This window comes from Falco cherrug, chromosome 6 (genome assembly GCF_023634085.1).
Source record: "Falco cherrug isolate bFalChe1 chromosome 6, bFalChe1.pri, whole genome shotgun sequence".
Taxonomy (NCBI): Eukaryota; Metazoa; Chordata; class Aves; order Falconiformes; family Falconidae; genus Falco; species Falco cherrug.
In genome coordinates, this window is record NC_073702.1 from 56,051,305 (window position 1) to 56,075,267 (window position 23,963).

The window sequence follows — 23,963 nt, forward strand, 5'->3', positions numbered from 1 at the left end:
AGAGACACTGCAAAGCATACTAGATTAATCATGTTCCCTGTGCTTGTGGATACAGAAATCCATGCCATTTTATCCCTGTTAAGTCACACACCAAAAGAAAGTAAACATAGTGATGTAACAGGAAGTGATGTGCTGCATTTTTGATACCTTTCAATGTAATTGAACATATGGTAAATAATTCTCATAAATAGATCTTATTTGCCCTGTCTATGGATAGGGAAAGGGAAGCAAGAATTGATGTGAGAGTTTGTGCAAGGTCACACTACAAATAAACGTGGATAAATTACCACTACTGAAACTGATATACCTCTGGGTAAAATTCAGCAGCTGTCTGACCATGAGCAAAATCATAAAGCAGATGAGAACCTCAACCACTCAGCCCCCACTGTGATTTATGTAAGGTAGCAGATGAGCTACAATGGGCGAGATCTGAATTTCTCCAGGGGGTGCATTCAAGAAAAATAAAACTGGATAAACCAGAATAAATTCACATGCTCATTGGTCTTTGTATGGATAATCCCCAAACCAGCATCGATAGTTACTGTTTCACCTTTTGCAAAGTCATCGAATTAAGAATTACGGAAGCAGCCACCAGAGTGCACCAGATACATTTTAGAGCAACTTGCAAGGGAAGAGGAACATAAGACATGTCCTTCCTTTTTCTTCTTTTCTTCTTTTCTTTTTGCTATGGGAAATAAATCAGCTGTTTAAATACAAATGTAGAGGTCTGTGAGGGAGAAGGTGAGAACTTTCAGAAATCCGGGAAAAAACAGAAATCAGTTCTCCTAGCTGTGTCCATGTCCTTGTGGTTGCTCTATGCCAATTGTGTCTTGCTTGCTAAATTCCCCCACATATTGAGCTGCCTCCTGATAGCATTGGAAATCTTTTTTCCATAAAAAATTCTATGAAAATTTGAATATAGGATACACATTTCAGGATTAGACCATATCAAATGTTCACAATGTGCTGGGTAGCAAAAAATGTTACCAGCTTTCTGTGTAGAAGTCTGCTTTCTGTGTACATGTGTGTGACTTCATCCCCATCTTTGATATTCAGGGATATGTAAGCTGGTCTGAAACACCTCCTACATACCAGTACTATACATTTCAGAGTAGTGACTACTCCACGTTGTGTATGCTATATGGTGCACACTGTAACTGAACATTGTGTCTTCCATATTTTGAAGGCCAACATGAAAGCATTAAAGGTGGAGCTTCTCTGATAGATGTGGACATCTGCATGTGACCAACCCTTCTAGTCAGCAGAAATAAACAGACGATTCTAGAGTGTGATTCATCTTTATGGCCTAAAGTGGAGGTCTAACATAGATCAGAGGATTTCACCCTCTAAAAGTGCATTTCTTTCACAGACTTTCAATGGAGCATAAGATCACTTGCATGGGTGTAGACATCAAGAATTAAGTAACAGAAATCATACCCTGAGTATGTAACCTGTCATATTCTTTTTTGTATCATTTTTACTGTTTGTTATTAATGACTGCAGAACACTTCACCTGTGTGGTTCTTTATGTAGTGGAGTGCCCCAATAATGAAGTGTGGAGCTTAATAAGGGTTAGATGTCATCTTATGAACCTGTCCATTTCATGTGTTTTCTGGCTGCTAGCTGGAACCCTGGAAGCACAGTTTGGACAGTGGAAGTGCTGCTACTTAGTATCTGAGTATGAATTAGGTGAGTGAGTTGATGAGACATTTTCTGCTCAGTTTAAAATCCATCTGCACAAACTTTACAGTAGATAATGCTAGGGAAAAGATTAAACTGTTTGCATTAAAATGTATTTCAAAAGTCCTGAAGTACAGTTGTACTCTCACTGCAGCACTGCACTGCTTGTCTAAATGCTCCAGCATTGATTCCAGAGGGATCTCTGAACCTCAGCAGGAATAAATCCATCTACTGCCATTGAATTCAGCCTATGAATTCAAATTTGTAAGCTGACCTGTTACTGTTTCCTCAAGCCAGTGCTTCTCAGAGGATTGCATTTTTACCTACCTGCTTATAATTGGCACATCATCAGGAACGTGGAATGTGAAAAATCACCCATCACCTATATAAAATATCTAATCATATATTTATACAAAATATGAAAATCAGTGTGATTTATGTTTTTATTGGGAAAACTTCAAAAAGGAAAAAAATTGCTCTGCAGTGAGAAGTCAAAAGCATATGTTGAACACATGCGTATTCAAACCCTGTAAAGCAGCAATGAAGGATGGTACTGCTGAGAAGTTCTCTTTTTAGCGATTGTTTTGTAAAGACAGCATTAAGCACGAGAACCCTGCGTGATCTGCTTGGCTCTGGTGACTGATTATGTTAGGTGTAAAGGCACTGCATGGCATCTTAATCTAAATGTTTAAACTCTTTGAAGGAGTCTGGATTCTGTAGCAACAAAGACTGATTTGTAATCTCCTTTCTCAATGATATCACCTTTTATCACATAAGCCTATGTGCCTCAAATGAGGCATTCTTATCTAGTTGATTACGAACAACCTTACTTTCCAAATAGGCATGCCTGTACCTTGTTAAGAGCATGCACTAACTGCAAACTCAGCAATTATTGACTGTAAATCGGTTTAGGCAGAACGTACACTGGTGAAAGGCAGTCGTGATACTCACGTCAGTTTACAGCAATAATACATCTGTAGGTCAAAATTGTCTAGCTGGCTGCACTGTAAATCAGGAAGAATTTCATCAAAGAAAACTGTGCTGGTGTTACGCTGTCGTAACAGGACAGCGTTTGATCCTATCAAGTTGTCAAACATAGTAAAGAAAAGAAGTGTGCCTAGAGTTAAGCTCCTAAATCCACTTCCACATTTGAAGCGCTTCATGTTAAAGGCAGATTTAAGAAGGGAATCAGTATCTCTGGTGTTTTTATGAATAAATTAATCCCTACTCTCATTTAATAATAGAACTTAGTTCTTTCTAGCTCCTTTTCCCACCCTCCTCGTGATATACTTACAAAAGCTTTCTTACTCTCCAGTTGACTGGTACAAAGTCATTCTGAGTTTTACCATTCTTAATCTATGCCCACACTCCCCCACCCACCCCCACCGTGAACAAGGCAGGTTCTTCCCCTTCTCCATTTGCAGTTACATTTTCTTGGAGCAGTCCCTGGTGATGCTACATTGGCTACATCTTGTTTCTGCATTCTTCTTCTTACAACGGCAGTGCAGCATGTTATGGTGTGCCTTAATTACAATGTGTTTTAAGATGCTTGTCAAAGAAAAAGTAGTTTACTTTTTCATTCTTACAGCACCTAACATATATTTAGTTTGGGCAAAGGGCTTTGGAAAGCACTTACTAAACATGGAACGCTTTAAATGTTTTTACCTTTCTTTCTGTTATTTTTTAGCTGTTCTTTAAAGGAAGTTTTATGACTTAATGGGGTATTTGGCATACAACCCATTAGCTGAAATTTTAGAAATGGTCAGGTCCTAAGGACCCTGGTATTTACACGTTCAATTTTCTTGGTTCAATTTAAAAGGAAAAGGTTGGATCCCTCAGAAAAGAACTTTGCATTCTGCATAGGCTGTTCGATAATTAAACCACGTGTGCATTTAAAGAAAGAGCCAAAGGCACTAGCAGATAGCTGCCCTGACAGACATTAATAGCATGTTTTCTCATCTCATGCTGATGTACTTCTAAAGTGAACAGTGAAAACAGAGAGTCTTGTTTGTGTGTTTATGTGAGAAGTTAGACGAATTTTTGCCTTGTGGATACAGTCTGAGATGTAGAGCTTGCTGTGCCTTTGCAGGGGGAGTACAGGGAAATCTTTTCACAGTCCTAAATTTTGCAGTGGTTTCACATCCTTGTTTTTGTGTGTGTGCCTACGAGTAGGTACATGCAGATAATTTATCCCAGTGTATTCCTCTTGGTGCATACTGCTAGTTAGGCTGTTGTAGCCATGCTACTGAGCCATTGCTTAAGCAGAACTGTAGCTGTTTCTTTTCTTTTACCCATTCCCCTTGGAGACGGAGAACATCTGGGGAGATGGGGCAGCACCAGCCTCTTTTCTATGCACTGTAAATATTAAAAAATTTTTACATCCACATAGTTTAAAATAGACCCGTTCTTTCTGCTAATTTGTATGCAAGGCTTATCTGTTTGTAATAATGCCTACTTTTTAATAAATTATTTATTTTTTAAAAAGTTTAATATAAAAGTTTTGATTAAAAACTAACAAACACAAAAAATATTTTAGCCAAACCACTTTGGCCAGCTGCCTACAGATAAAACATCTTACGGAAGCCATGGAAGAGGTAGGCTTTCTTAAAACTCACGCCTAGCCTCAATTCTTTATGTGAACTTAAAACTAAGGCAGCAGTTGACCTTAGGTGGTGCAAGAAGTGAAAAGGCACTTCTGTAGTGGTTGGTCTGCTGAATGTCAGCCAAGTTTTCCTGTGCTTGTAATGTTGGGGCTCTTCTCAAAATTTCATGGTGACATTACCCTTTCTAAAGAAACCGTGAATGTCCTGTCTGGCCTTCTGCAGACAGCCACCCTTTTAAGAAGAAACCTACTGGATTAAATTATCCGCTTAAGCCAAAGACAAAATTCAGTTATGTCTGAATATCACCTGTGAATTCTGCAAACTGTAAACCCGTGAACTCACCAGCTGTAAGCATCAAGGAGACTGAAGGACAAACTGGTCTTGCTCAGACACGACACAAAGTTCTTCCTGTTTGCTTCTCTGCTGGGAGCAACTTCACAGTGACCTTATGTCGAGATTTCTGTGCCACCCCTGCTTGGCAGCTCTGTGCTGCACAGAAAAATGCATGGCTCACCCATGACTGCATGGAGCTTTCTGGTTTAGGTGTACGATGGTTTAAGTAAGAGAACTTCATAGCAGCACACACCACAACACCTCACATAGCCTGGTACTGAACTTTTCAGATTTCAGATATTTAACTGCAAGCAAAGCAGTTGCATGATTTTTGTTTGTTTTAAAAGGAAAAATGAAATGCAAGTTAAACTCATACTAAAATTGATCTGGTCACTTGTGACACAAAGCAATTATAATTCAAATCATATCCTTCTATGAATGCAGACACAAATGACAAACCTAAACAGTATATATATATGCATTTACAGGTTATCTTATAGTTGCCGTGGAAGGAAAAAACACAGTTTTGTGTGTTGTGTTACAGATCCTGCCTACCAATTCAAAACTAATACCAAGGCAGTGAGTCCCATCTCATCGGCGGGTGCCAAGGCACTGAGGCGGCTGTCCCTGCTGCTATTCTTGCTGCTGTCCCCGCCGCCAAGGCCGCCCTGCTCCAGCTCCCGCTGGTTGGCAGAGCGTGACCTTGGGGCTAATGGTGGCTGGTTTAAGGCGCAGCAGCTCCGAGGCGGCTCAGTCACCTCGTGTCCTCGGCCGATGCTATCAGCCGCCGTGGTTTTTGTGACGAGAGCTTGCAATTAAAAAAATAAACCATTTTTGTATATGAAAAGTTAAACCAAGCACAGAGTAATGTTGCGATCCAGTGAAAGGGACAACGTACAAAGCAGACGCTGAACACGTTTCTTGGTTTTCTTGCCGCCGCGCTGCGTTTGCAACACGGCGGTCCCGCTCGGCACCCCTACGGGAGCCGCAACTCGCGTGTGCAGCCCCGCTCACCTACTCGGGCCCGAAGCCGCGGCACCTTTTCGCCAGCTGCCCGATTTCCTTGCAATGCCTTAACACAACCCCAGCGGCACCACCTAACGCGGCGTCTAACACCAGGCGGGGCGGCCGGCACCCGCGCCCGGAGGCCGCTCGGTCGCGCCGCGCCGCTGAGCGGCCGCTGCCGGGGGCGGCGGTGCCCGGGCCGGGGGGAGGGGCGCGGCCCGGCGGAGGGCGGTGGCGGCCCCGGGCCGCAGGAAGCGCTGCCGTCACCCGGCCCTGCCCCGCCGCGCTGCCGGCGGGAGGCTGGGCCGCGCCGGGCCGGGGCCGGGCCGCCCGGCTCCGCCTCGGCGTCCGCAGAAGGGATGCGGCGGCGCTCGCCATGAACTGGCGGTCCGGCTCCCGCGGCGTGGTGCTCACCGCCTACCACCCCAGCGGCGGCGGCGGCGCCCCCGGCAGGTGAGCGGCGGCGCGGGGAGGCCGCCCCGGCGGCAGGTGCGGGCGGCAGGTGCGGGCGGGGGCCGCGCGGCGGGGGCTGCGGGCCGCGCCGCGGGGGGGAGCGGAGCCGGCCGGGGCGGGAGCTGTGGCGCGGGGCGAGGGGCTTTCTCCGCCCCGGGGCCGGCAGGGTTTCCCCGTTTCTGCGCTTTGTTCCGCGTCCTCCCCGACGGTCTTTCCTTTGGTTTTGTCACCGCTCTCTCCAGCAACTTGCGCACGTCGTGGCAGCCGCAGGCGCTGCGCGGGGCTGCCGGGCGCCGGGCGGCGTCACCGTGCTCGCGGCTGAGAGCGGTCCCGCGGCCGCCCGGCCGGTGCCGAACCCCCGCTGCTAGTGCGCGGTGCGCGATCGGGCCTGCAGCGCCGGGGGGCTGCAGGGTGCCCGGGGCAGCGCTGCCCCGAAGGGTGCTGCCCGGGGGCGGAGATGCTGCCCCGCGGGGTGCTGCCCGGTGCTTCGCGGGGAGCTGCACCCCAGAGTCTGGGAGCGGGCAGTTTGCGGGATGTGGCGTGTAGTTTTTCATGCAACCTCTTAGAGCTTTACTGCTTTGTACTTTGCATTATTATTATTATTTTCTTTTTTTTTAATGTGGTAAACGGAAGGAGGGTGCAGGTAAGGGCGAGATAAACTCTTTAAAGCACTTTGTCTTTTGCTTAGAAGGTGAAACTGACAATGGGCAAAGAAGCCAGCTTCACTTGTACGAAGGCTGAGGCCTCACGGCATGTGTTTGATACAGGCAGAAGCACTACTGGCTTTTCTGTTGCCATGACCAGAGAGGCTGCTGTGTGGAAGGGAGAGTTTTGTCTTTATGGCCCATTCAGTCTTGCTTCTTCCTTGCTGAAACTGTCAACAAATGTCCCATTGATAAAGACAGGACTTTAATGCTGAGAAGCCAGCTGAAACCGGGAAGGTATTGAAACTGGCACGCTGGTTCCATGTGTCCATAGGAAGAGTGTGTCTGATCAAAGAGATTATAGTCTGATTAAAAGAAGGTAAAAGGAAGTCCAGCGTGTCACGCGGGACAAAAGATAACTGATGTGTCACACCGAGAGTCCGTGGCAGAGGCGAGAACTGAACTAAGAAATACAGCCTACCCCGTCTTTGAACCACAAAGCCATTCCTTTCTTTTTGTTGAGGTACTTCCTTCCCCATAAGTAACATTATTTGTCAACCCAGCTCCAAGTCCTGATGTCATCTTAGCTACGTATATAAGGGCACTGCAGATCTAGTTGTTTACTACTGAATGCAAAATGTGTGCATTTTTGCAAGAAATCACAAAATCCACCACATTCTCTGTTATGATTTGTAGTGGTTTTACTCTTTGTACCTCTCCTCAAACTTCCCATGGAGCAAGGGCATGATAAAAACCACTTTCCCTGCTCCTTGGGATAATTTCTGAATAAGGAGGTGTGCACCTGTAGACTATTAAGATTGGTTCCCCCCTTTTAACGCGGGGCTGCCTGGATACATGGCTGTAAGCTGCAGTTGCTCTTAACCCCCCAAGACCCCAAATGCATGAGCACAGTTATGGGGGCCCCTCTGTGTCCTAGAAACTTGTGTCTCATGCTAATGCTACAGCGTTAGGAGCAGTGATCTCATCATCCCTCTTCCTCTTCAGCTGCTTCTGGGGACAGCCTCCTGGGTAAACTGAGACATTACCATGCAAGTAATGGTGATCCTTCACAAACTGTTCTGATGTGGGATTAAGGGAGTGCAGGGGGGAAATAAATGTGAAAAGCAGTCTCATTTCTTTAATTATAACAATAAATATGTATGTTAAAGCTGCACAGGACAGGGGATTCCCACAGTTAGTTTGCCTGAGTTCCACCCCTGGCAGTGTTACGGCTTTCCAGGCTATGCACATTTTGCCACGTAGATCATCAAAATTAAGATCCTAAAGGACACCTCTCTGCCTCTCTGCTGTACCACCCTGAATTTGGGTCTCGGTCCTGTCTCTCCCATTTTCATTAACCAGGATCTCAACTCCATGGTCCTGATTTATCTGTTCCTTGCTACCCTGGATCCCTAGTGTTTTCCCCCTTCTGAAGTGAGAAAGGTTGGGAATATTAATGTCATGGGGGCAGGGAGGGAGAAGAATGGCCAGTTGTTACTTTTTGGTCTTTTTAAAAATAAACAAGGAAACTTTTCTGAAACATTGTAACATTCTGTGGGATTTTTTCCCCCCATTTTTCTAACTGCTTCCCTCCTTCATCAACATTCCTACCAAGTGCAGAGATATTTGATAATAATGCCCAAACCTGTACCATTCGGACATATTTTGTGGAAATAAGTTCATTATGCTCTGCACAGTGTGCAAGTGCACTAGTTCTGCAGTCCAAATGCTGCATATTACTACTGGGGTGATATTGACCATATTTTGTCTTTTCAAAAAATAACTGAGAGCAACTTTCAGTATCTAGGTCAGCATCTCTGCTAATTTGAAAACTCAGATTTTTAACAGGCATCAGAATATTAGGAAGCCAGTGTAATATAGTGCCAGCTGTGAGGAAGCAGCCCTTTTGGAAAGATTAATAGGGAAACTATGTCGAACTATTCTTTTCATAGCCATTCAAAATAGTGCGTGTTAGAGATTGCTTTGTCTTTGCAGTGTTGGGGAAGCGTGGCACTGGTACATCCTGGAAAAAGCGATACATTGACTGCTCCAAACGAAGTGGCATCTTAGGAAAGGGCTATACTTCCTAACCATTTATTTTTTCATTCAGGCATACAAGAAGTCTTGCTTTATAAGACTTGAGAATTTTACTGATCTAATAGATTGCTGAGCTACTTTTCTGGGGTTTTCTTGGCCCTTCAAAGGCACAATAAGGCTGTGAAATATTTCCTTTAGGAAAGGCTTGCTTTACCACTGGTTTACTAGGCTAAAATCTAGAACAGCCTTGATGCGATTACTTCCAAGTTTGACAATTTAGGAATATTGCCTTGATAGTGGGGATGCACAGAGTAGCATCAGAGCTGTCCTCTTTGCCATAGAGAGGTTTATTTTACATTTTACTTTAAAGTAACTGTTTAAAGATAATATCTTCATATAGTGTAGATATTGATTGTGGGTGACTTCAGTAATATACCTAAGTATTTATTCAAGAACTTCCTTAGAGAAATCACAAAGGCAGATTACCCACTATCAAATCCAGTTTTAGTAGCTCTCTTTTCCATATCGCTTCAGTTTTCTCACTTCCCAGTTTTAACCCATTAAATCCACTGGTGCTGTATTGGCTGTCATGCTGCTTGCATTTTGCTGTCCTTTTCTTTCTGAGGTCCATGCACAAGCTTTTAAATTTTTTCTTGTTTTTCCCATTAAACCATTTGTTGTTATATGGACCGTGGAAAGTACAAGTGAATCAAACAGGTTTCAGTCCAAGACCCTGTATCAGTGACTGCTTGTAGGCATGTCAACCTCATGCGCATGAAATCCACACCCTTAAGCGCAGGCTTCCAGTGCCATTTAGGTTCCTTGCTGGGGAATTCTACTCCCATCTACAGTGGCAGAAAGGACTGCAGGTCCTGTGTCACATTTGCCAGCCACATGTAGGCATTTCAGATAACAACAGTCCTCTTATATGGCTGTGTGGGCTTACCCTCAGGCAGTCAAATGCCATCCAGAGAGTCCTTTACAGGACTATTTCTGTCCTGTAGAGTAAGTGAATGTGTGTGTGTATGCATATATATATGTGTGTGTGTACCAAACTTTTTTTTAATGTGATTATAAGGTTAAGATCAAGACTGGAGTATTCAATGGATGGGGAATAGGATATAGCAAAACTAGAAGTAAATGCATACAGAGTGCATGCAGAATGAACTGCATGCATACCAGTGCATGAGGGAAATGGACTTCTGCTACAGAGTATTTTTAACAGCCAAACCTGAAATGCAAACTGAGTAATAGATGAATGATTTTAAATGTGGTGGCCACTGGAGGTTGGCTTTGCTTTCCTCTCCATACCTTTCTCCTATCTGAGATGCTGTTACTCTGTATTGTCTCCTGTGCTGCACTGGACTCGTCATGTGAGTCACAGCCTCCCTCTATCTGTTTCCAGTGAATCAGTGTGCTTGCTCACCAGGAGCCAGCACGTGCACTTTTGCTGCCACTTCATGTATACTTCTTCAACTTACATAGGAAGACCAGTTTGAGTTCTGAGGCTTTGCAAGCCAGCGCCTGTTTAACATCATATGTTCCTAAAGGGCCTGTGAATCTTTGTACTGCCAATTACTTAGCTAATGACTTGTTAAGAAGGACTCCAGCATTTCGTAGAGCCTAGGACATGGCTCTTCCTCCTCAGAGGCCATGCAGTTATATGCACCTGCTCTTATCTGCACTATTTAAATCTTGTGTTTTGTTTGCCAGTAGTCACTTGCAAAATGAGAACAATGAGTTGAGCTTCCCTGAGATGGAAGTAAACCCCCGACCAGTTCTGGAAAGAGTGCTGTAACTCTCCCTACTGTAAGAGAGAAGATTGCTGCTGCCTCAGGTCTCCTCTTTCAAGTGACACCTGCTAGCCAGGGCCTGTGGTCCACAAGTTTCACCATCCCACTTCATTACTGAATCCACATGACTGGGAGATGCCAGCTGAAGTTTGGATCTGGGTGGCAGTGAAACCAGGGGGCCTCAGTTGGGCTCTGTTGTAGAGAAGTGCCTTTTTTGTGGGTTATTGTGTAAGTCCGCATACACCAAAATACTTATCTTCATATGTCTTTATAAATATGGGCTTTACTAACTCAGTATTTAGTATTCACTGTGGGGATGGGTGACAAGTTAGGGGCATAAAGTACTTGGTGTTTTCTACAGACAGCTGTGGTCTAAATCACTCCTTCGCTGTTTGATCTCCCTGACAAAGAAAGCACATGATAGATGTCCTTTGAGCTTGGAAAAATGACAAAGACCTCTGCTATGAATTGCCCAAGATATATGAATTTTTTTCAAATGTTGACCATAATGGACGTTAAAAATCACACATACAAGAGGAGTTTATTCTTGTTTTACCAGATTAATCTGCCTTACTCATTGTTCAAATATTTGCTCAGTTTAATCTGAAGACTTAATAGCCAAGAAGAAATCTAGTAGTAAGCATGCATTCATGCCTTTTTTCAAGGGCAGTTTCCATCTCCGTTCTTTCAGAGAGAAAAAGCTCTCATTCCTTTCCCCCTCTTTTCCCAGCAGTGACTCACCCTTGGAATTGAAATCCAGTGAAATCCAGTATGAAGGACTAAAGCACTGTGAGGGATACATGTAATGCTCAGTGTACAAGCAACAAATTCAAAAGCTGATTACTCACAACTGACTTAAGTTGGTGGAGCCTTTTGCAATTTCATTTGCAGTCTGCTAGTACAGCACAGATGCCAGATTCTCCGTACCATCACAGCATTTGTTGTTTCTAACCCCTGTAACCTATCTTCTGTGATGCCAGTGTGGATGGCTCAGCCCAGTACCTTCTATGTGTTGCTTTGCCTCTGTAAAGCAAAGATCTATCATACTGCGGCTGACTTTACAAATTCATAGCAATCTTTTTATGTGCTAATTTTGCAGTCTTTACATGAGCACAGTCTTTAAATGCATTAGAAAAATCTTTCCTGCCTTGTATTTGCCTGCTAATTTGAATAGCGTTTATTGTCTGATGCCTTCCAACATCTTCAGATAGAGCTGACAGGCAACAATGCATCAAGTTGCTTTATTTAGAATTGCTTTTGTGTCTTTTGTATTTCATGCATGTACAAATACATAGTATACTGCAGACCCTTAATGTGTTGCTTAGTTACTGATGTATTACATCCCAGTAACTTGATCTACTGACAGCAAGATGTGGTATCCCAACATTTCCTTGATTCTGGATTCCTGCTTCCACCAGTTTGCACCTTATTTCTTCTTTGAATGTATCTTGCTCCTGCCTTTGGTTTTTGTATGTCTTTCCAATTGATTAAACAGCCTTCCTAGTGCCTGTTACCTATTGTCAAGCTGCTGCTCAATTTTATCTTGGGACGGAGCAAATAATTTTCTTTGAGTCTGTTTAGTCTGAAAAACCTTTTTGTGACACTTCAGAATTTTCAGCATCCTTCTTTACACTTGCCCTGCTACTTCACTTCTCCTTCACACTCCAGCCTGAATTGCATGTGGTACTTCAGTGTCAGTCTCATGAGTGTCACCTATACAGGTAAAATAACTTCATTGCTGCCTGTTACCACCTCAGCCAATTGTAGATATTGCAGTCAAACTGTCTAGTTTTTCTAAGCATCCTGGTGGAGCACACTTGGTTGCATGTTCTTTCTGACCCCTAGATATGCTCAAGCTCTTCTTTTTCAGTGCAGTCCTCGTTATGTAGACTTGGTCACTGTTTCTTGCACTTAGGCATCCATTTAGCATCTGTCAGTAAGATAAAACAACGTTATTTCAACAAGTGCAGTTTACTAGGTGATCTAGATTATTCTATGTCATGGATGTAGATTTGGTTTAGTGCCCTTTACTGTCAGTGAAAACAGTGTATTCAGTTCTACTCTGGGTCAGGCCCTTAAACAGATATAAAATGAGAATAACTGTGCTGAATCAGTGGAGCTACATAGCAGAAAAGAGGAAAATCAGGGCCCTATATGCAGAATTTCTTTTTCATTTTAATGACATAGAATGAGATGTCATGCTTGTCTAGCTACAAGGAATGTGAAGCATAAAGACCTTTTGAACATTTTAATTATGGGCTTTGCCTTTTTTTTGCTTATGTGTGTACAAATCTAGATGATACGAAGCATATGCAATGTATTACTAGATGTGCTGTTATAAGCAAGCAGATTTTATGCAAAACTGGAATGTAACTGAACTTCTGATGAATGAAATGCCAGAGGAGCTGTGTAAGCCTGAACTCCAACATTCACTCTAAGTGTGGCATCAGAAGAATGTTTTTCGTTTCTCGAAGTTCTTTTTCTTTGAAGAGGAGAATTGTTGAACTTGTCTTCAAATAAGACTAATGGCATTTTCGGAGTGCTGATACTGGCCTTGATTAAAAAGTGCTGTAATCTATTGTTATTGCCCATATTTTACTCGTCTTTTGTAACTGTTACTGGTGAGGCTGGAGCTGAAACCTGTAAGGTTTTAAAAGGCTACTCACACATATTTTGGTAACATTTGCAATGCCAGCACCCTTCGCTATCATTACTGCTTTTTTACTAGAGTTACTGAGTGTGCGCCTTCATTTTTTTCCTATGTATCAGAATACTATGGCTGAACGGAGGCTGTAATTACAGCAAGTGATACAGCGAGGTGCCTGTTGTGGAGTGGTGTTGCAAATTCCTGTTACACATGGGTCACTGACTTTCACTCCAGACTCCTCAGTAGTAATTCTGCTTGGCCAGGGGAAGAAAAATTCCCCAGTTGTAAGTTTTGAGTACTTCTGATGTGTCAGTGGGCTGTTTTGTGAGGGCTGCTGGTTTTGCAATGAACCTGCCTCTGCCTTCGAGTCATGGTCTCAAAATAATCATGTTCAGGCAGGGAATGTAAATGTTTATAGCCAAATAAATAGGGGAAAAAATCAGTGGTTTTGTTTTTTAGTATTAGGATGTCTGAAAAATAAATGGATTTGATTTATTCCATAAGTACAATTTTAGCCATCATTTTCTGAGGTATATTTTTAGTGATACCCTGAGCAGTGTATGGGCTGAGCTCCTAAGCAACTGGCCCCTCTGCACTGCTGAAAGCTATGAATGTATTCTTTAGTCATTGTTTTGTGCCAGCTTTCTTGTATTACAACAGAATAAAAGCATGCACAGGAGCAGTTACTTACCTGGTCATACCTTCTTGTGAGGATAAGCTGCTTAATATTTCCCCTTTGTTCTGTGACTAGAGCATCCCAATCCTTTAGCCTAGAAATGCTTTCACAAGTATTCAGGGATTTTATCTGTCGTCTTTCTACAACACCCTTCTTTCCTAGGGAGGCTTCTTAGGCCAAAAGGTGACAATAAAAATGTATCAGAATGTTTCTTTTGTGGGGCTCCCAGTGTTGCTGGAAGACTTAAAATAGTTTGGGGTAAAGTATTTGAGGAGAAACAAATGTGAATGTTTTTAGTATGCTTAGAAATATGGTGGAAGGTGCATCACACATGAGAAAGCAACAAAGAAAGAGTAATGTTGTCTTCAGAACAAAAAAAATATCTTATCATGCATACTTAGTGCCAAACTGCAGCAGAACAGTTGGCATGTTTTGCTTGATTTAACATCAGTACAAATCTTCAGTTTACCACTCCTCCAACTACCTCTTCCTCTCTGACAGTCCCCAAACCACCCAGCCAGCTTTTGCTCTGGCTTAGGGAAGTTGGATATTTTGACTTCACTTTAATATTTGTAAACCAGAAAAATACTTAAGAGGATGTGTAAGAATTGTTTCATCAGTGTTTAGTGATATGTACTTAGTAAAGTACATTGTTCAGGGTTTTTTATTATTTTTAATCTGTTGATTGGTTTTAGCTGATTTCTATGTAGTTGTCAGAGTGATAGTTGGTGGGACTGAAGGCCACTGATGAAATATTTTCTCTATCAAAAATTCTCTGCCTTTAATAAAATACATCAGCAAGGTCCAGGAATATACTATATCCAGAGGTAACTGGGAGCTTTGCCCTTGATTTAAGAGAGCACAAGGTTAGATTTTAGCTGTACAAACAAGCAGAAAGTTCTTGTAGTGTCATAGTCATATAATAATTGTGGTTATAGCTGTAGTTATGAGTGTGATCCCAGATACAAAGCAAGAGGCTTGGAGCAGTGACCAGAAGCCTCAGCTACTGAACAGCAGGGGAGCCCTGGTAAGTGCTGCCATACACAACAGCTGTGACTCACTGGCCAGTCACAGCAGGAGACCAGAGCTATGGTTACCATGGGCCAGTGGAAGATGTTTTCTCTCTTGGCAGTTGCTAAGAGGATGATAGATCTAACAGCTCTGTAGGGTAGCTTCTGGAGCCTCACAGCCTGATTCCCTTTGCAACAACTAAGTAAGGGAACTCTAGTAACGGTGTTATTGTGGAAATAGTCATCCCCATCATTATAACCCACTCAGAGGGTGGGCTTTCATGTCCTGCTAACCTTGTTCTGATGGCTTGCCTGTGTCATCTTCTCCTGAGAAGCCTATATTTCAGGTAGACTTGAGGAGCATCTTCTTGTTCCGTTGAAAGTATTATGCCAGGAGAGAGATGCCACACCATTTCATGAAACTTTCACCTCAGAGTGCCTCCTGAGGCTTGTCCTGAACAAGCAGTTTTGATGTGCAGTGGCAGTGGGTGCAGGTCATGGGCATACTAGGCTGAGAGAGGTGGAAGCTGAAAAGAGTGGGGACCACCACTGAAAGTAGCGTTTCCTTCCATCTCTCACCTACACCTTCCTAATGTGTTTCTTGCCCTGGAATTGGCATTTCTGAGCTGACTAAAGTAGGTGGACCAGGATTTAAAAAAACAAAAATCCAACTGAAAGCAGTATTTTTTGCAAGTGGTGTTTTCAGACAGATTGGTTTCTTAACCTAGGTCGGTAAGTGACTGCATCGGTGACAGTGCTGGCACAAAGGAAGTAAGGGCAACCCACAGGAAAGGGGGATTTAAGAGAACCCTCTGGCAGCCTACATCTGTGCCAGCTTAATGTGATTGTTATGGGGCTGCCATTTGACAACTCATTTTTATGAGTCCTAGTGCTGGCTATGGCCACAGCCTGTGAGAGAGGCTCGTCTGATATAATTTAACTCCATTGGTTCAGGTTCTTTAAAAAGGTAGTTGATGGCTTAACTTTGTACTGACAAGTTTTTAGTTAGTTCAGGTACAGCTTGTCCTTTAGCAGCCACTATAAAGCTAGCGTAAGCTTAATCTCTGGCTCATTTAGTCCTGACTCATACCGTTCAGTGATTCAGTCGTGTGCATGGCCTCTGCCTACAAAGGCAGGGTGTGATGCAAGAAGACGTGCTTGACATCCAGGTGCATTGCGCAGCAGGGAACACCTGCACTTCTCATACGGAGCTGCAGATAACCTGCTTTCCCCTCGCTGTCTGCACGTGGCATCGTGCAGCCTGCCTTGCCAAAAGAAACAAAAGCCCAGCTTGGATTCCCAGACACTGTAATGAGATAAATTAAAGTACAGTTTCTAAACTATGGTTGGTCGTCAGTTGATAAGCTTTTGAAAGGTTGCAGATCTGTGCGTTGTTTAAACACACCTTTCTTTGCTCTGAACTTTGCACCAGAGAGATTGCTTTGGTTTCATAGTGCCCAAGGTAGTACATCAAAACAGTATCGGGAATGAGAAGTATAATCAGAATAGCTCATATGATTTCCTATAGGAAATACAACCTAACTTTTCATCGCAGTAGTATTTTCTGTTTTAAGGGTAAAAAAGAATAAGATATTAAATATCTAAGACATTATACAAACAACATTGAAAATGTTATGTACTAATTGAAATGTCCAAGAATCTGTCCAGTGACCCAAATTCTGCCTGCCTTCTCTGTTCAGACAAGGATATTTACACTGTGGGACTTGTTCCCCTTTGAGGTGAAAGCTAAGAAAAAGTCTGTATTTGTTTGATCTTCTTACTGTGGATGGTACATACAAGAACAAACTGAAACATCTTTTTTTTCTCATAGTAAGTAGGATCTGCTTATGAAAGGTTATGGGAAACTTTATGAGCGTCGTGCTGTGAAAGCTGGAATTTGGTACTTTATTTCAAATTAGAAAATGGCTTATGACGATGTATGGTATTAAAATCTGTGTGACGTGTCACAGTGTTTTGGTTTGTGGGCCTTGCTTGAGCTTTTGAAGTGATTGTTTAAGAAAATTTTGTCATCCTGTATTAGACATTTGCTTACATGTTTTGCTGAATTATTTGATACAGGTTTCACTAAACACAGACCTCAGTATAGATTGTTATAATTTCTCTCAATTTGAAACATATGTATATGTTTAATCTCTGACATTCAGATTAAGCATAAATTCTGTTTTTGTTGTATACTGTTGAAGAACTTGCTAAGTTAGTTAGCAGGTGAGATTTGGCAGCTAGCAGTTAGCTAGGGTGAAAAATGCATTTGGGGCCAGAGTGTCAGTCAGTACGTCTATCTGCACAGGACCATGCCAGCGAGAAGTGGGGCAGGGGACGGGAGGGGATGGGATGACAAAACACTCAGTGTAAGCAACCTAATATGACAATCTTTTCAGACCTTTCAAGTTGTGTATTATGATCTAAGTTTGTATGTAAAATTTTGTAAGAGCCTGGAGTCAGGCTTTTGGCTATCTTTCAGCAGCAGGGTGTTTCTTCCCCTGTGAATGCTGTGATTCCTCCTGGAAACAGATTACGGGACTGTGCTGAGTGGCAGCTTTCTTGGGGCACATCTCCATTGCAGTGTGCTCAGACCTCAGCCCAGCATCAGCCAGACCCCGTCGAATAGCCGTGTAACTGTATTCATGTGGATTTGAGCCTAGGCTGAGAAACCTTTCTTTCCTCCAGTCTTTTGTTTCCTGTTTCTTTTTCCCCCCTGTGTGGGGTATGGTGTTGACATAAACGTATAACCTCTGGTTCAGACAAGGTTGGTGCCTTTTGTACTGTGCTCTGTTATGTTAGTCTACTGGAAGTTTTTGTACACCTATTTCTTTCTCACTCTCCAAGACTTCTCACATGGGTATTTTTGTATACAAATGTGATTAAACTTTGATCCAAAGGAGCTTCAATTGGATAAAGGCTATTTCTCCAAGTATGTTACCCTGCACAAATCACTAGTAGGAAATACTGTTCTTATTAAATAGAAAAATCAAGATTACATCTGCATATGCTGTGTTGGGAGGGGTTGCCTTCTTTATAGGTAAGGCAACAGCTAATCTTAGTGCCTGTACATGCAGATATTTTTTATGTAGGTGTATTGTTAAATACTTTTATTTGTTTTTACAGTGTATACTGACTTGTATAATTTTGTGTACAGCTATAGGTGTCATTCAGTTTGCTGGCTAGGAACACTTTAGTTGGTTGCTAGCAGTGTTGCTCTAGGCAACGATTTTTTATATAAAAACCTTTTTATTGTGCCACTATAGATTTCTTTCTACAGTTTTGATTTCCTTTAATTAAGACTGTAAGTTCTCTCTCTGGGTGGATTTCTTTCCTTCCATTTTATAATACAAATATTATCTAAGTATATATGGGTTTATATGAATAGGTGATCTGGAATTCTATGGATTTGATTTCTGTTTTCTATGGAATGATGGTTTTGTCACATCTGAGCACACATGTCATTTTCTAGGTATGCATATTAACCTCTTCCTTAAGATTTGTTTAATTTTCCTTTCATTTTGTTGTAGTCAACTTGCAAACTAGGATTGGGAGGTAAGAAAAAATTATTTTGGTTACAATTTGCAAAATCATCTATTAATTAATATCTCTGAAATACACTCAGAGTAGTGAAGGACTGCTTAAAACCTATTAAAATAGAAAAAGTTTTCTGTGTCCATCAGATGTACCACAATATTATGTGATCTTTGCAAAAAAACCCCTGTTCTTAAGAATATTTGGGAAGTCAGAAGTCTAGAAATGAAAAGTAACCAGATGTTTTCTCATTTTACACACCATTGTTTCAATAATTATAAAGGCTGTTGACCTGTCACTTTTATGGAAAACTCCAAAGGCGACATATTCAAGTAAGTTATTCTATTATACCACCACACTGTGGACATGAGAAGCTAATCTCAGTTTCTGTTTAAGTTGACATTATCGTACTTTTGTAGGACTCTGGAATTGCTGAACTTGTTTTGTACTTATCCTTAATTTTATTTTTTTTAGATGCATTCCTCATTTTTTAATTGAAAGATACATTTATGCCAATATATTCTTTATATCATTACTGAATATTTTTCTGTCTGGTTTTAAGAACTTTTACTCACCTGTAGTTATAGCAAGATTCTTCTGAAGACTGATGAAATTTATGTGAGTCAGAATATTAGTATGAAGTTACATTTTTTTGACTTAAGGTGGAAAATTAAAACTGTTCAGGGAAACATACCTTAAAAGTATAAGATGCTGTTGCAAGTCGGAGCAACGCTTTTGCAGCCTATAGTAACCAGTGCAAGAACTGAAGTATTTTAAAGCTTTGATCTTTATTGTTAACTATTACTTTGATTCTGTGGCTTGTGCTGAGCTAGCCAGAGATTATCCTTTGTCCCATTTCAAGCTGCTGCCATCACAGAAGCCATTACTAGTACTTTAAACAGTGAAATTATTTCCAATAACTCCCAAAGTGCTATGTAATCTTCAAGAGAAGGGCATTCATTTATTGATATATAAGCTGCCTTGTGGCTGGCCTCAGCGTGGCCACCATCACCTTAACGGTTTTCAAGCTCTGTGAGTCCATGTGCCATCCGGTCATTTTCCAACTGGTTTCCATCTGAGAAGGGTCGGAGACTGCTGCTGCAGTGAGGGGTCACAGGACAGTCAGCTGTGCTAGGCTACTAAAAGGGCATCCATATCCATTTAGTTTCTGAAGGAGGAAGCTTTTGTCCCTTACAAGCAGAAGAGGGTATTAGTTTGTCTTTTTCCATGACCAAGGATCCTCAGGCCACAGGTTTTGCTTTCTCAGAAGCACCTGCTTTGCGTGGCTGTCACCAAGTTGCTGCTAGGCAAGTGAGAGTTTACCTGCTCATTATCTGAGAGAGCTCTCCATAATACTGAGGAAATTGTTAAGATGCAAGCAAGGTGCCTTGCCTGTTCCTTCTGCTAGATACACCAAGGTCTGCTTGCCCCAGTTTCTCTGGCTTGATACTTTGGAGGAATGGCGAGGCGGTTGGCATATCCAGCTGTGGCAGGCTCACAAAGTGGGTAACTACTGGACAGATGCAACTCGGAACACTCTGGTTCCTTTAAAGCATGCCTTGCAGGTGATTTCCTAATGAACTCTAGGATTAAATGGGATTAAAGAAAAACTAATGACAAGGGCCGTTCCAAGACCCTTTTACAGTTCTGGGAATGCAAGTCTTCTGATGTGTCAAGTTGAATAAGCAATACAAGGGAAAAACCAGTGGCACTGGGGTATTTTTGTGGGAAGCGGCTTAACTACTCACAGGGTAAGTGTGTTACTCGATGTCTGCTGGTGACCTCCAGCAGAAGAAAGCCTAGCTGTTGGCTAGAGGGTCAGTGCTGAGGTGATGCTGATGCCCTTTCCGTGGGTGTAGACCCATCGCTATTTCTGAATGAATTATTTTCTGTTGTGGCTGCAGAGAGTGGATGTTTGCACTGGGCTGGTGGTGTGCTTCAGTTGTGCATCTAGTTGGCTCTGCTCAGTGCTACCACACAATCCTCTGACAGTCCTGGTAGCTGGAGTTCTACCATGTAGTATCTCTTAGTAAACAGAGATACCTTTCCCTTTCCCCCGAATTGGACTGGGTGTACAACAGGCCGGCTGGCTTACTGCTTGTGCTGTCCTTGGAGGGGTCTGCCTATAAGGATGGAGAGATCCTAGGATCTGGCACATGGCTGTTTTGTGGTGTGGATTTAGGCTGCTTGGAGAAGGGCACTCAAAGGGTGGTGTCTGCCTCCTGTGAGTTACTGTAAAGGGTGGAGTGGCCTTGAGGTGTCAGCTGTGGGGGCATCCCCCTTGGGGCACTCCAGGGTTGCACTGGTGTGAAGCCTGTGTGAACAGAGAAGGAATTGAAGCCAAACAGCATTCATTACTTTGGCAGTCATTGGGAAGAGGCAGCTTCAGTGTACTGCCTCATTTTTTACAGCAACATATGTATATGTGTGTGTGTGTATGTATATATATATATGTGTATATATATGTACGTACACACACTTGATATATATGTACTTGATAATAAAAAAGTCATATTTATTCTGAGAGGGCATGGTACAAATCATTCTAACTGATTTACTTCTCAGTGAGGCGTCATGAAACAGCAAAAAAATGAAAATGAGGTCAGCTGGCTAGAGGGCACAGTCAATGAAAGTATCCCTAAATTCCTCATTGCACATTCCTGACTTTCAAAGAGGGAGGAGACCTGAGCACCTCCAGTGAAGACACCCGACAGGAGTGGCAGAAGCTGTAAAGTATACACACTGGTTTTGCAGTTAAAGAATTGAGAAAATAGTGTAATTTAGGTATGTGGGCATTTGTCTCTTTGAAAGTCTCCTTTTCATCTTTAAGTTAATGTGTTGTAAATTTTCTGTTACAGTTTCTACTTCCCTTTCCATTGCTCTGTTGATTTACATTTTAGGTTTTAAACACTTTTGATGTTGACAAGTGTATGATTCCATTTCTGTGTTATTCTGTCAGCACTTGTATGCTCTTTGTACATGTACGGCTTTGTCCAGGTGCCTTATTTTGGCGAGGGGATTATTCTTTATCCCCTGAGATACAATTGGCTGCTTATACAATCAAATATTTCTTGTATCCAAAGAAACTTTTAAATGTGCATTTTCAGTGCAGAAAACATTAAGAAGGTGTTTACTGTAATACCTCTGGTAGGAAGAAGCTCAACTGTGTCACCCTGCCTGAGCTCGATGGATGTATTTGTGATCTGGCTCGGGTCCAGAGATGTCCCGTCCCTTCATTGCCTCCCCAGCAGTGTTGGTATGTGCTGGTTCCCTAATTTTTAGGGTGCATTAGGAAGTGCTTCAGAGCTGGAAAGCCAGTGGGGTCCTGCGCGGTGTGGCAAGGTGACATGAGGGCTAGAGATTGGACAGAGTGGTCGGGCAATGTGGCTTGGGAACTGGGAGTGAAGGACTTGTGGGTTGCCTTGCAGCTTCTGTTCTGGTTTGCCTCACACCTTGTTCCCTTCACAGTCTAGAAATATCTCTGATCTGTGCTCCCAGGTCAGGCCTGTTCAGGCTGTCTTTTGTTCCTCCCTCCCCTTCCCCCTAAACTGTAAGGTTAGGTCACTGTCATAATATGATATTTTCACATTAATTACAATCAAGTTTTCATGTGTGACTTAATATTGCATGCAGCAAATGTTGGTTTTTTCCTGTGTGCATATGATACTGTATAAAAACATATGGTATTAATTTGTAGATGTGTCTCATAATGGGAAGTACAGATGTCTAGCATGGGCAACTTGGTCCTGTAACTAAAAATCACAGATAGTAATACCCAGGAGTGCATAACATTGCTCTTGTTCTTCTGTACACAGTGTGTGTATGTACAGCAAAAGAAAATATGAATTTGTATTTATAGCAGCGTCTGCATATGGATTGTGCCTTATTTCAGGTTTAATGCGTTACGTGTGAAGCATTGTATTTCATTTTCCTTGATTGTTACTGGGGTCTGTAATCATAGCTACTTAATGTTACAAGTAAGTGCTATTTTTACCCTGTCTACACAGAGGAATATGTCTAAAGTTGAAGTCAGATAATTAACCTCTAGATACATGGGGAAAGTTAAGAGTACAATGTCATTTTTACTTTCATTTTTTGCTGGCAGCTAAACCTCCACCGAAGAGTTTTGCTTGGGAATGCAGGGTAAGAGTTATGGCTACTATTAGTGATGCTATGATTTTAAAAAGACAGGTTGATGTGGCTTTATATAATTGATTGACGTCTTTCAAAATAGACTGGTATCTTTTTAGAATAATAATCATAGAGAACGTTATCAGCTGAAAAACCATAGGTGGCACCTATGTTGATTTAGAAACTGGTATCATGTTTCTAAGATGCTGGTAAAGGAAGAAGGGGTGTTGGTTAGGAAGGAAAACAAAGAATTTTCCTAAATAATTTCTATTAAGAATTGTCATCTAAATAAATTTTAAATCAGAAAAATGACTTTTTTTTTTAACTTGCTATTAGTATTTAAATTCCAGAATTCTTGGAGTCCTTGCCTGCATCCTCTTTGATAAGTGTACTTTAAAGTTGGTAAGAGCTCTTTTAGTCTTCCATTTACCATAATTCTGGAAAGATTTTTTTTCTCATTTTACTCGCAGCACACTTTTTTTATGAGCTGCAGAGCAAGCAATGAATGTCAGTCTTCCCTTTGTGACCAGTCTGGAGCATTTCCTTTTGTTGCCTTAAAATATGGTGACAGCCTTCCATGACTGTGTCAAGTTTTGATGGACTCGCTGCCCATGTATCCCCACATGGAAAGGAGATTTCTTACACCAAAAAAGAATCAGATCTAAGAGTAAAGAACAAAAACTAGTAATGCTATTCCTGGAAATGAGAAACAAGGATTGCATGTGTAAAATTGTGATCAACTAATAATAAAATACATACGAGGGTTTTTTTTTTAGGGTCTGTTTTTAATTTTAAACAGTTGTTCCTATTATTGGTATTTAATTTGCATGTTTTGTTTACTTTTTATTAATTTCTAGTATGTTTCTTTTCTGCTTTTCCTCCTATTTTTTGGTTTGTATTATGTTGTCTTTGTTTTTCACCTCACCTGGAACAAACCAAACCCTCTTTTAAATCCTTACGGTTGAAGTATTGTTTTTGTATTGAAGTCCTGATGCTCGGGCCTTGTGGACAGGTCGCACAGTAGTGAACGCCATGGTGGGCTAGCTTCCAAACTTGCACATGAACGCATCTGTGTATTCAGATCGGTAGCTGTACATCTGTATAGTTAATTTGTAAGTGAAGGGGCATACCTATGCATACAAGTACCCGTAAAGCTTTGCAGGGAGCTCGGTTGAAAAAAACACACATTTTTATATCTTTTCTGCCAGTGTTCAGAAAACAGGTGGTAGTGAAGGGGGAGAGGGTAGGAGAGAATCTGTAGTTTTGAGTGGCTTCCTACATGCTTGGTTGTCTGCTGACATTTAAAAACTACCAGAAATAAAAGGAGGGAGGGAATATATTAGTGTAATTTTGTTTTACTTAGTGGGGTTCCTGCTGGGTCATAAGACACCAAGCCTTTGGAAGTGCTTGTTAGAAT

At 42.0% G+C, this 23,963-nt stretch overlaps 1 protein-coding gene across 2 annotated transcripts in view; it reads left to right on the forward strand.

The window, feature by feature from the left end:
* The window catches only part of ARHGAP18 (Rho GTPase activating protein 18), a 101,083-nt gene that overhangs the window by 26,352 nt on the left and 50,768 nt on the right, over positions 1–23,963 (forward strand). The window contains exon 1 of one of the 2 annotated variants that reach the window (XM_055714478.1): positions 5,878–6,074. The exons of the other annotated variant lie outside the window; for it this stretch is intronic. Within the exon in view, the coding sequence (XP_055570453.1) occupies positions 5,998–6,074 (77 nt within the window). The 5' untranslated portion in view covers positions 5,878–5,997. Of the gene's footprint in view, positions 1–5,877; positions 6,075–23,963 lie in introns of those variants that run through there. 2 annotated transcript variants of the gene reach the window in all.